Source organism: Suncus etruscus, chromosome 9 (genome assembly GCF_024139225.1).
Source record: "Suncus etruscus isolate mSunEtr1 chromosome 9, mSunEtr1.pri.cur, whole genome shotgun sequence".
Taxonomy (NCBI): Eukaryota; Metazoa; Chordata; class Mammalia; order Eulipotyphla; family Soricidae; genus Suncus; species Suncus etruscus.
In genome coordinates, this window is record NC_064856.1 from 8,700,476 (window position 1) to 8,712,993 (window position 12,518).

General features: G+C 43.7%; 2 protein-coding genes across 2 annotated transcripts in view; one reads left to right on the top strand and one right to left on the bottom strand.

Annotated features, from left to right (window-relative positions):
* Nucleotides 1–12,518, bottom strand: part of LOC126017555 (sentrin-specific protease 2-like) — a 407,516-nt gene that overhangs the window by 105,493 nt on the left and 289,505 nt on the right. The window lies entirely within an intron of this gene.
* Nucleotides 4,070–8,649, top strand: ASIP (agouti signaling protein). The gene is made up of 3 exons (XM_049779418.1): nt 4,070–4,229; nt 6,982–7,040; nt 8,479–8,649. The coding sequence occupies exons 1-3, from the start codon at nt 4,070–4,072 to the stop codon at nt 8,647–8,649; spliced, it is 390 nt and encodes a 129-aa protein (XP_049635375.1).

Here is a 12,518-nt window from a genome sequence, read left to right on the forward strand (position 1 = left end):
CCCATCTGTTGCAGTTGAGACGATTTAATCAAGTAGAATATGATATTTTTCAATGCAACCAATTACAGCATTTGCTATATCCTCTCCACGTGTTTGACCTTTCAGTGGCAATAATCCTAAAAGTTCTTCTTTTAGGACCTGTAGCTGACATAAATCTTACAAAAAGTGAAACTTGAGCTGTATCATTTAAGTCACAAGACTCGTCAACTGCTATTGATAAATCTGAAACCACTTTAAGATCATCAACTTGTTGGTTGGTCATATTGGAAGACATTTTGGCTGTTCTATCCTTCACTGTTTTAGCAGACAATGGCAACTCTTTAATTTTTTTTTAGAATTTCTTCTTTGTTCTTAAAATCCCTGAAGCACTTATAAAACATTGTTCTATGTATTCGCCATCTGTATATGGTTTGCCTCTCTTAGCAATCTCTTGACTAACCGCAAAACTTGCAAAATTAATATAGTTGGAATATTGCACCTAGTGATTAAACACAGAACTTGATTTTTCTTGACTCTTCAGAAGTTCCTCAACTGCTTTCTTCCTTGCATCACCAACAGGATATTTACTAATAAAGGACAAGGGTTTTGTTGTAAAGTGTCTCTCCAAATTAGATTTTTTTTTGTTATGCGCCAATTTTTCTTTACAAATAAGACAATTGGAAAGCCATTTATGTTCTGAAATGCGAAAGACTCAGTTCATTCCACTTTATTTATTTATTTTTTTTTTTTTTTTGGTTTTTTGGGCCACACCCGTTAGATGCTCAGGGGTTACTCCTGGCTACACGCTCAGAAATTGCCCCTGGCTTGGGGGGACCATATGGGACACCGGGGGATCGAACCGTGGTCCTTTCCTTGGCTAGCGCTTGTAAGGCAGACACCTTACCTCTAGCGCCACCTCGCCGGCCCCCCATTCCACTTTAAATTCATGGTTTTGGTCTTCCACTTTTCGTTGTTTTTTCTTTGTAGCCATGTCAAACAGGGCACCTATAAAAATGTTTTATTTTAAAATAAAGCCACCAACACCAAACCGGCATCCTTAATCACATAAAAGAAGTAATATTGGATGACACACTGTTCTGGGGACCTTTGTGGATGACGCACTGTTATTTATCTGTGGAAGACGCACTGGTATTTATCAGTGGATGATGCACTGTTATGGGGGGATCTGTGGATGACGCATATATGGCATCTTATGTGTATAAATAGTATTATAAAATTAGGGGGGCTCATCTTGGATATTTTAAGCAGGGTTCACTCAAATAGTCCTCACTGGTACTGTTATATATTGACCTCAGAACCTGGCCAATAACTTATTTTGCTGGCTCCTAGATTAAAAAAAAAATGCGTGAAGCTCTGGCTCACAGGGCCCCAATACAAATATTGTCCCACAGGGGAGGGGATGGGGGGATCCAGGCTGGACAGTGACTCACCAGGTACCACGATGCAGCCACTGACCCGCACAGGGCTCTCTCCTCTGTTGCTCCTCAGTCTGTAGTGCAGAGAGGATGCTGCCTCAACGCTGCGTCCAGACAGAAAGTCACGCCCCCCCATACCACATGACCTGACTGGACCTGAGTGGCACCACACAGAAAGTCACGCCCCCCCCCACACCACATGACCCAACTGGAGCTGTGTGAAGCGGGCCGCCAGGGCTGCACACAGGGCAGGCACTGACAGAGGCTAGGAGCAGAGTCCTGACTCCTGGAGCGGCCACCCGGCACACAGAAGAGCCACATTAAAAGTGTAAAGAGCCAAAAATAAAAGAAAAAGTGTAAAGAGCCACATGTGGCTCGCAAGCCACAGGTTGCCGACCACTGCCCTAGGAAATAGCAGAGTGGAAAATAATCTATGAAGAAATGAACAACAGATCAGATAATTATGGGATGAGTTCCAGAAGAGCAACAATGTAAAAGCCATTCAAGACACTGAACAAGAAGGTAAATGTGATGAAGAAACAATAGTTGGAATAAATAAGAATTTCCCAGAAAGCCCCCACCAACTGCCACCATCTTCCTGCCAGAAAAGCAGCCAGCTCCTCCACCAAGCTTCAAAAGAAAATAATGGCTGCCAATAATTGCCAAGTAGTCTGGTCCTGGCTACATTCTCAGAGAGGGGTGAGGAGGGAGGTGTAGATTCCCTTGTCTACATGAACTACAGCCTACCTTCTACAGCCTCCTACACCCTGACAGAGAAAGCCCAACATCTACATGACTTAACCTTATCAAACTTCCAAGCCACCAAATTTGTTCTAGATCTATATCTTCTAGTAGTATCAGTGGAATAGTATTACATAAAATTTGATGAGGAAGTTACATTGTGAACTACCAACTCAGGAAGCCTAAACAGTAACACAGAAAGCTCAATTTGCACAACTACACCCCAGTAAATGTAAGTAATGCCTTGGAAAGATAACAGTAATGATCATTTAAAATTGAATTGACTTGTCTTGCTCGAAGTTTTGATAATTTCATTTGCCTTTGTGTTGTAATAATTAATATGAAGTAAATTTGTTTGTGCCTGCATGGAGTCAGGTGAAGGGTGGCCATATTGGTTGTGGGATTGATTTTTTTTTTGTGGGATTGATTTTTAAATATTTAATGTCTAAAATGATTATATGAGCAACTTTGTAAATCACAGTATTAAAATAAAAATTATAAAAAAAGAATTTTCTTGGAGTCAGAGTGATAGCACGGAGGTAGGGCATTTGCCTTGCATGCTGCTGACCCAGGACTGACCCAAGTTCGATCTCTGGCATCCCATATCATCCAAGGTTCGATTTTCGTCATCTCATATGCTCCCCAGAGCCTGCCAGGAGAGATTTCTGAGTGCAGAACCAGGAATAACCCCTGAGCACCGCCAGGGTGGCCCACAAACCATTAAATAAATAAACAAATAAATAAATAGATAAATCTTTTTTTTGTTTTGTTTTGTTTTGTTTTGGGGGGGGGTCACACCTGGCAGCGCTCAGGGTTACTCTTTGCTCTAGCTCAGAAATCGCTCCTGGCAGGCTCAGGGGACCATATGGGATGCCAGGATTCGAACTACCATCTTTCAACATGCAAGGCAAACACCTTACCTCCGTGCTATCTTTCAGATAGATAAATCTTTAAAAAAAAAAAAAAAAGAAAGGAAGGAAGGAAGGAAGAGAGAGAGGAGAGAGAGAGAGAAAGAAAGAAAGAAAGAAAAGAAAGAAAGAAAAGAAAGAGAAAGAAAGAAAGAAAGAAAGAGAAAGAAAGAAAAGAAAGAAAGAAAAAGAAAGAAAGAAAGAAAGAAAGAAAGAAAGAAAGAAAGGAAGGAAGGAAGAAGGAAGGAAGGAAGGAGGAAGGAAGAAGAAAAAGGAAGGAAAGAAAGAGAAAGAAAAAGAAAGAAAAGAAAGAAAGAAAGAAGAAGAAAGAAAGAAAAGAAAGAAAGAAAGAAAGAAAGAAAGAAAGAAAAGAAAGAAAAGAAAGAAAGAAAGAAGAAAGAAAGAAAGAAGAAAGAAAGAAAGAAAGAAAAAGAAAGAAAGAAAAAAGAAAGAAAGAAAGAAAGAAAAATAAATGATGGAACCTTGCAGTTCACTGCAGCCTTAATGAATATTAAGTGAAGTGAAACAGAGGGAGATCTATGAATACTTCATGATTTCACTTTCTGTGGTATACAGAATAACAAGGAAAGGGAAGGCAAATATCAAATGAGGACAAATATTCAACCCTGGAAAAAAATATTCTAAGAAAAGGATAGTGAAGAGAAGGAATGAGGAAATTGACTAGCAACAATATAAGGCATTGGTCAAGGGTCTTAGACATTTTGGGGTCTTAGAGGTAAGAAAATTATGTATATTTAAGACCTGTGTTCTAGCTAGAGAGCTATCACTATGGCCTCATTCCTTGTCTTTCTACCTCACCTGGTTTCTCCTTTTCTTACCTTTTCCTTCATCAGTTTTCTGTCCTTGTTCCCAGACTTGCTTGGGCCTAGTCATGTGTGCACAGCCAGTGCTGGCTGAGAAAACTCAAAGCAGAGGCCATCTCTGTCATCACAACCTCTGCTACATCACTTAATGGTTTTCCCTCTCCCTGTCAGGTACCCCAGGATGGCTGTACCCCGCCTGCTCCTGCTTATGCTGGTGGTCTTCCTGTATGGTCTTGCTGTCTACAGCCATCTGGCACCTGAAGAGAAAACTAGGGATGACAAAAGCCTGGAAAGCAATTCCTCTCTAAACCAGTTGGATTTCCCAGCTGTCTCCATTATGGGTGAGTACCATGATCTGGGGTGCAAATTCTGAGTCTCGCTTATGAGGAGGGGTTGCAGGATATACAGTCCCATTTCCCATGGTGATCTATGGGTTCCTTGCCATAGATCAAGCTCCTTCTTGCTCTTCCACACAATCATTCTTTTTTTTAGAGTGGGGGAGACAGAGCAGCCCACACCCAGCAGTGCTCAGAGCTTACTCCTGGCCCTGCACTCAATAATTGCTACTGGCATGCTTGCGGGACCATATGATATGCTGGGGATCAAACCCAGCTTTGCCGAGTGCAAGGCCAAGGCCCTATCCACTGTACTATCACTCCAGCCCCTCTTCTACACAATCATTCTGCAAATACCTTGGCTCTTCTAGGCTCAGACCTGCATGCCACCAGCCTCATACAAGGCTTAGCATTTGTTTTTTTGGGTTTTTTTGGGGGGAGGGGTCACATGCGGCAGTGCTCAAGGGTATCATATGGGATGCTGGGGATCAGTTAGCAGGTCAACAAGGCAAATTCCCTCCCCTCTGTGCTATTGTTCCAGCCCAGAACTTAGCATTTTAAAGGCTCTGAGAAAGCCTAAAGTCAAGATACGTTGTGAGATTGGTTAAATTTTGCTTCTGAAACTAATTGAATCACTAGATTCCCATCAAGGGTTATAAACTTTGAAAATTCTATGAATGATAACCAGGTAAGGAATGATCCACATCTATTATGATTTGGGGCCATTCTTGGAGGTTAAACCTGGAATTGGAAATCCTGTTTAATTTCCAACATTAACAAGAGCTGATAGACATAGTACTTCATTCACAAGTAATATTTTTGTTCCTATGTCACCGTGGAAGAAATTGAGGTTTAGGAATATGAAATAACTACCCCAATAGCACAATTGGTAGCGCCAGAATTCAAACCTAGATATTTAGCTCCAGAACCAATATAAATAATTTCAAAATTAATATACCTTACTATCTTTCCTCTAGATGAAAAAAGATCATATTCTTTTTGGGGGTAATGGAGCCACACCCAGCAGTGTTCACAGCTTACACTTGGCTCTGCACTCAGGGGTCCCTCTTGTTGGTACAGAGGAACTATATAGGATACTGAGGATCAAATCTGGGCCAGCCAAGTGCAAGGCAAGTACCCTACCTGCAATACGATCTCTCTAGCCCTCTCCCAAAGAAGATATTCTTCTGGGGTTGGCGTGAAAGTGCAGCAGTAGGGCATTTGCCTTGCATGCAGCTGACCCAGGATGGACCTGAGTACGATCCCCGGCGTCCCATTTGGTCCCCAAGCAGGAGTGATTTCTGAGTACATAGCCAGGAGTATCCCCTGAATGTCACCGGGTGTGGCCAAAATACAAAAACAAAAAAAGAAGAAGATATTCTTCTCTACCAGGGAAGTAAGGGCAATGAAAGAGCCAGGTTATCATCATTGATTCATCACCTCTAATGAACCAAAGACTTCTCTTTATATTTTTTTCTCACATCATTTCTGCATAGTAATACCCAAGCTTCAAAAAAGAAAATTGAGTCCAGCAGAGGCTAAGTTGATTTTTCAAGAATATTCAAACTGTCAGATGGCAGATAAATCAAATGTGCCTGACTCCCCAAGCTCCAAGAAATGAAGCATAAGGGTTGAAAGTGAGGTCCGAATGATAGCACAGCAGTAATGCATTTGCCTTGTATGTGGCCAACACAGGATGGACCCGGGTTTGATCAAAAGCATCCTATATGGTCCCCCGAGCCTGCCAGGAGCAATTTCTGAGTGCTGAACCAGGATTAACCCCTGAGCACTGCCTTGTGTGGTCTAAAAACCAAAAAAAAAAAGGGGGGGGAAGGGGGAGAGTGATAGAAAGGGCAGAGTGCTTGCATTGCACATGGCCCTCAGGTTCGATTCCTGGCATCCCAAATGGTCCCCCAAGCTCCACTAAGTGTGAATCCTGAGCTCAGAGCCAGGAATAACCCCTGAACACTGCGTGGTATGGCCCCAAAACAACCAAAAAAGTAAGTGGAACACTTTATCCAGCCTTTGCCTGGGGGCCGGAGAGAGTTGTGGGGATATTGTGCTTTACTTGCACATAACCTACCCAACACTTCATACAGTCCCCCCTTCCCCAACATCACTAGGAATGAATCCTAACTACAGAGCCAGGAGCAAGCCCAGAACACCTCCCAGTGCAGCCCAAAATTAAAATTTAAAAAGTCATTTTATATGCCTGATACTAGGACCCTTTTCAGTTATCTTTTTTTTTGGGGGGGGGCACACCCTTATGACACTCAGGGGTTACTCCTGGCTATGAGCTCAGAAATCACTCTGGCTCAGGGGACCATATGGGACGTCGGGATCGGGATCAAACCAAGTTTCTTTCTGGATTGGCTGTGTGCAAGGCAAATGCCCTACCGCTTTGCTATCACTCTGGCCCCCCTTTTCAGGTATCTTAATATTCTTCACCCTTCAGACGAGGGACCACAAAAGGGCTCATAGGGTAACTGCCTTTTCCAGGATCAACTAGGTGGAGAAATCAGGCAACAGTAGTCTAGAGGTCATGGGAATATGGATTCCAGGTCTTCTGCCTTCCACTGAAGGGCATTGCTTCAGGCCCTAGCTCCAATTAGCCTGTGGCTCAAAGTGTCTATCTTTGATTCATCCAGCCGAACCTTCAGCCTCTCTCTCCCCTGAAATTCTTGGAATGCCTCACTACTCCTCCTAAACTCAGGGGCCCAGAAACATCTAACTTTATTCCTTTTGTTTCTCTTCAAAGCACTCAACAAGAATTCCAAAAAGGTCAGCAGAAAAGAAGCAGAGGAGAAATCTCCCAAAGTAAGCCCGGGAATTCTATGGGTGGGATTGAGACCACGTAAAAGGGAAGGACTTCAAGTTCTGACTTGAAACTAAGATTTTGCCAGGATTTTATGAACAAAAGAAGCTGAAAAAACTGGGCTAGAAAACTAGCTAACAGGTTGAACACGTTTGTATGTGGGTGGCCCAGGCTTAATCCCCAGCACTGCATGGGGTCCCTGAGTGACACCAGAGCACCACCCTCAAGCACTATTAAATATGACCCAAAACAAAAACAAAGATTTGAAAAATGCTGTAAAGGCTTCTTGGCCTGAGGCCAGACCCCCATAGAACTGAGGATGCTGAGATTTCCTGAACTTTATAAATAGCTACTGAAACTACTGTCCTAAGATAGCTACAAGTCTGCCTGAAATGATAACTTTATGTCATTTTCTGGGATACTTCCCAACTTGGACCATTTCAAAACCACTGTTGCAAATTTTGTCATATCACATATTAATACCTGTGATTAAACAAAATTAAGACTTAAATTTTTTTAACAAGATAGGAAACCATATCACTTGCCATAAATCAGAGGTGACCATAAAAATAAGTAAAATATGGATAGGAAAGCGACGACAGCAGGAACATTCTTGCATTGCATGCTGCCGACCCTGGCTCAGTCCCCTTCAAGAAGTGACTTCTGAACAGAGAACCAGGTGGGTGGACCTGAAGCAAGAGGTCTCAAGGGCCAGAGTAAAGTTTGTTTTAGTCTAGAGCCAAGGGAAGCCCTGGTCAGTCATTGTGTAGTCAGTGATATTAGTGGGAAATGGGTGGCCTGGGGACCTGCAGGGAGACCCTACTGAAGAACTAAGGTTCCACTGGTAAGAGAGAATGAATATCTGGAGATGGTTAGCTGAAAACTATGCTGACCATGTATTTATTTGTGGGAAATTCTGTAGAACTTAGCCTGTTGATCCCAGACAGTGCTTTTTCTTTGACATAATCAAAATAACTTCTTTTTTGTTTTTGTTTTTGTTTTTGGGCCACACCCGGCAGTGCTCAGGGGTTACTCCTGGCTGTCTGCTCAGAAATAGCTCCTGGCAGGCACGGGGGGACCATATGGGACACCGGGATTCGAACCAACCACCTTAGGTCCTGGATCGGCTGCTTGCAAGGCAAATGCCGCTGTGCTGTCTCTCCGGCCCCAAAATAACATTTTTTTAAGCAATTAAAATGCAAAAATAAAATCACTGTGGAGCTGAGTGGGGACCCCCAGGGAAGTTTGAATGGGAGGAAGGGAGGACAGGAAGGAAGACATGCATGGGGAAGTAAGAACATGCATGGGAAAGAGCAGTGATTGGTAGGCAGCGAGCAGAGCATTCGGGGAGTCTGGGCGGCACCCCCACTGCCCCAAAAAAGGGGTTGCCGGGCTGAAGTGAGGACAGTCCAGCAGGCCCGGTGTTGTGTTTCCCTGCAGAAAAAGACTTCAGTGAAGAAAGTGGCAAGACCTCGGCTGCCCATGCCCTGCGTGGCCACTCGAAGCAGCTGCAGGCCGCCTGCCCCTGCCTGCTGTGACCCCTGCGCCTCCTGCCAGTGCCGCTTCTTCCGGAGTGTCTGCTCCTGCCGAGTGCTCAAGCCTAACTGCTGAGCCCGCTGTCACCCTTGGGGGCCGGGTGGGGCTTGCGAGGGTAGTGGCTATGTATGGGCTTGGCTTTCTACTATGGGTGGGAGGGAACCTGGGGTCGTTGGTGGAGAGAGGGGGACACTCGTGATGGGATTGGCATTGGAACATTGCATATCTGAAACAATTCTACTAGGCACAACTTTGTAAATCATAAAAAGGTCTCCAGGACTTTTTTTTTTTCCCAAGAAGGGTGGATTTCAAAGATGGTTGGCTAGGGTCGGGTAGGCCAAAACCTAAATAAATGTGGATTGCTCTCCAGTGTGTAGCTGTTTTCTTTTCTAAGACTGGGATTGGGAGAATCCTTTCAGCTTCTCTAAATCTCCATCACCATAGAAGAAAGAAACCCCGTCTGCTGAGCACACATTACTTACCTAGGTCTGGTAAAACTCCTTAAGGCTATCTGTGCCTTCTTCAAATCTGGCTCATGGAGATCATGCCTCTCCGTCCCTTCCTTTAGGTATTGATCAGGAACATTCATTGAAACACCATGATTTACAAAGTTGTGCATAATAGAGTTGTTTCAGATGTGCAATGTTCCAATGCCAATCCCATCACGAGTGTCCCCCTCTCTTCACCAACAACCCCAGGTTCCCTCCTATCCATAGCCTGTCCCCTTGGCAGGCATAGAAGAAATTTATTTCATATTACTTGGTCCAATAAAACAAAGGAATGCCAAATAGAATTGTCATTCTATTTATAATAATATAAATAATAGAATATTATTATTATTATTATAGAATTATTAGAAAATAAATAAATAGGGTCTGGAGCCATCGCGCTAGTGGTAAGGTGTCTGCCTACCAAGCACTAACCTAGAAAGGACTGTGGTTCGATCCCCTGGTTTCCCATATAGTCCCCCAAGTCAGGGGCGATTTCTGAGCAAATAGCCTGGAGTAGCCCCTGAGCGTCACCGGGTATTGCCCAAAAAACAAAAAAAAAAACAAAAAATAGAAAAGAAAAGAAATAAAAAAAATAAGTCAATTTCTAATAATTAATTGCCCTATGTTTTTAACCTCTCTTATTGAAATAGAGGGCAGCCATATGCACCATTAGTGAGTGTCATATCCAATGTCACATAATGGGACGTTTCTCCTGTCTTTTAAAAAAGCTCTTTTGGGCAGGAGTGATATAGCACAATGGGTTGGGTGTTTGCTTTGCACACATCCCACCCGAGACAGACCCAGGTTCAATTCCCCAGCATCCCATCTGGTTCCCTGAGCCTGTCAGGAGAACCCCTGAGTGCTGCTGGGTGTGGCCTAAAACAAACAAACAAAAAATTAATAAAGGAGCTCTTTTAACACTTCTTGCAAAACTGATGTCAAGGCCATGAATTCCCTAAGCTGTTGCCAGTTCACAAAGTTCTGTAGAGTTCCTTCAAATGTGAATGATAATCTAGCTGAATAGAATATTCTTGGTGAAGTGTTCATTTTGTTGAGTTTTTGTACTATATCCTGAAATATTCTTCTGGCTCTTAGAGTTTCATGTGACAAACTAGCTGTACATCTTATGGGCTTTCCTATCTAAGTGCATTTTGTTTTTATTTTTTGTTTTCAATATTCTTTTATTGCCCCCTCTTGTTTTCAATATTTATCTCTATCTTTAAATTTTATCATTCTGAGTATGTGTTTTGGATTTTTTTCTAATTGGGTGTATTTTCTCTGAAACTCTTCAGGTCTCTTGGATCTCGGTGCCTGTAATCTTCAACTATAGGAAGTTGTTTATTTTTTTAATTTTTTTTAAACTTTATTGATTGATTGATTGGTTTGGGGGCCACACACAACAGTGTTCAGGGGTACTCCTGGTTCTGCACTCATATATCTCCCCTGCAGGCTGGGGGACCTTATGGGATACCAAGGATCAAACCGGGTCCCTCCCGGGTTGTTCGCATGCAAGGCAAACGCCGCACTGCTCTGCTATCTCTCTTGACCCAGGAAGTTTTTATTGATGATTTCATTATTGTTTCTTTGCTTTCCTTTTCTTCAAGGACTCCAGTAATTTCTATATTGCTCTTCTTGAACTCATTTCATCTGGTATGCTGTTTGGTTTTTTTTCGGCTGTTTTCCACCATGTGCTGTTTCCTCGCCATTTCCTCCATGTTATCTTGGAGATCCTTAATCTTTGCTCAGCTTCTGTTATTCTACTGTTCAGGCTGCTATTGACTTTTTTAGTTAGTTTGTTTGTTTTGGGCCACACCCGTTTGACACTCAGGAGTTACTCCTGGCTATGCTCTCAGAAATCACCCCTGGCTTGAGGGGACCATATGGAACACCGGGGGATCGGGGATCGAATCACAGTCCGTCCTAGGCTAGCACTCACAAGGTCTTACCTCTAGTGCCACCTCTCCGGCCCCTTCTATTGACTTTTTTTTTTTTTTTTTGGTTTTTGGGCCACACCCAGTGACGCTCAGGGGTTACTCCTGGCTATGCGCTCAGAAGTCGCTCCTGGCTTTGGGGGACCATATGGGACACCGGGGGATCGAACCGCGGTCCGTCCTAGGCTAGCGCTGGCAAGGCAGACACCTTGCCTTTAGCGCCACCGCCCGGCCCCTTCTATTGACTTTTTAATATCACCTACTGTGTTCTTCATTTCTGACTATCATATTTTTTTTTTTTTTGGTTTTTGGGCCACACCCGGCAGTGCTCAGGGGTTACTCCTGGCTGTCTGCTCAGAAATAGCTCCTGGCAGGCACGGGGGACCATATGGGACACCAGGATTCGAACCAACCACCTTTGGTCCTGGATTGGCTGCTTGCAAGGCAAACGCCGTTGTGCTATCTCTCCGGGCCCTGACTATCATATTTTTTTTTCATTTCAACTGTTATACTTTCTTGTGCTTTTGCTGACAACCAGTGTTATCATTTCTGAACATCATCATTACAGTGTCCCTAAATACAATGAGGATTTAATGGTCTTGTTTATGTCTTTGATATTGTTTTTAGGGCTGCTCCATGTTTTCTCCATTAGTTTTCTAGTGTTCTTACTGTGTTGGGAACAAATCTTTGTAGTCAGACCCCCTGGAAACACTGAGGAATTAGGCTGGAGGCTGCTTGTTTTTTCTGCCCATCTCTTGTTCTACATTACTGTATTTTCCTAGAAGCAGTCCAGCACCAGCCATAAAAAGGATCTGCCCCTTTAAGAAAGACCTTAATCAACTATTAGTGTCTGGATGGAACTCTAACATCCCCCCACCTCAAACACACACACACACACACACACACACACACACACACGTGAAGCTGGGGGGTATTGAGAGTCAGTGGCAGTTTGAAGAGGCAGCTGGTGCAGCAGTCTGGTCGACTGTTTCTACTCCTGGCTATGGCTTTTCTCCCTGATTTCTTTTTTCTTTGTTTGTTTTTTGTTTTGTTTTGTTTTGTTTTGGGCGACACCCAGTGTGGTTCAGGGGTAACTCCTAGCTCTATGCTCAGAGATCACTCCTGGCAGGCTTGGGGGACTATATGGGATGTCGGGGATCCCGGGTCCATCCTGGGTCATCTGTGAGCAAGGCAAATACCCTACCTCTGTGCTATCACTCCAGCCCCTTCTCCCTGATTTCAAAATACCTTTGGCTGTATCTTTTGGGTTTATCCTTTACTTTGTATACCTGTTCCTTTTACCTGGTCCTCAATGTGACCAGACCCAGGTTTCTCTCCCTCTTTCTCCCTCTCCTGGCCAAGATGTTTGTCAGAAGGCCCCTGGCTTCTCTATTATTAAAAAAATAAAAAGGGGGCCGGGCGGTGGCGCTAGAAGTAAGGTGCCTGCCTTGCCTGTGCTAGCCTTGGACGGACCGCGGTTCGATCCCACGGTGTCCCATATGGTCCCCCAAGCCAGGAGCAA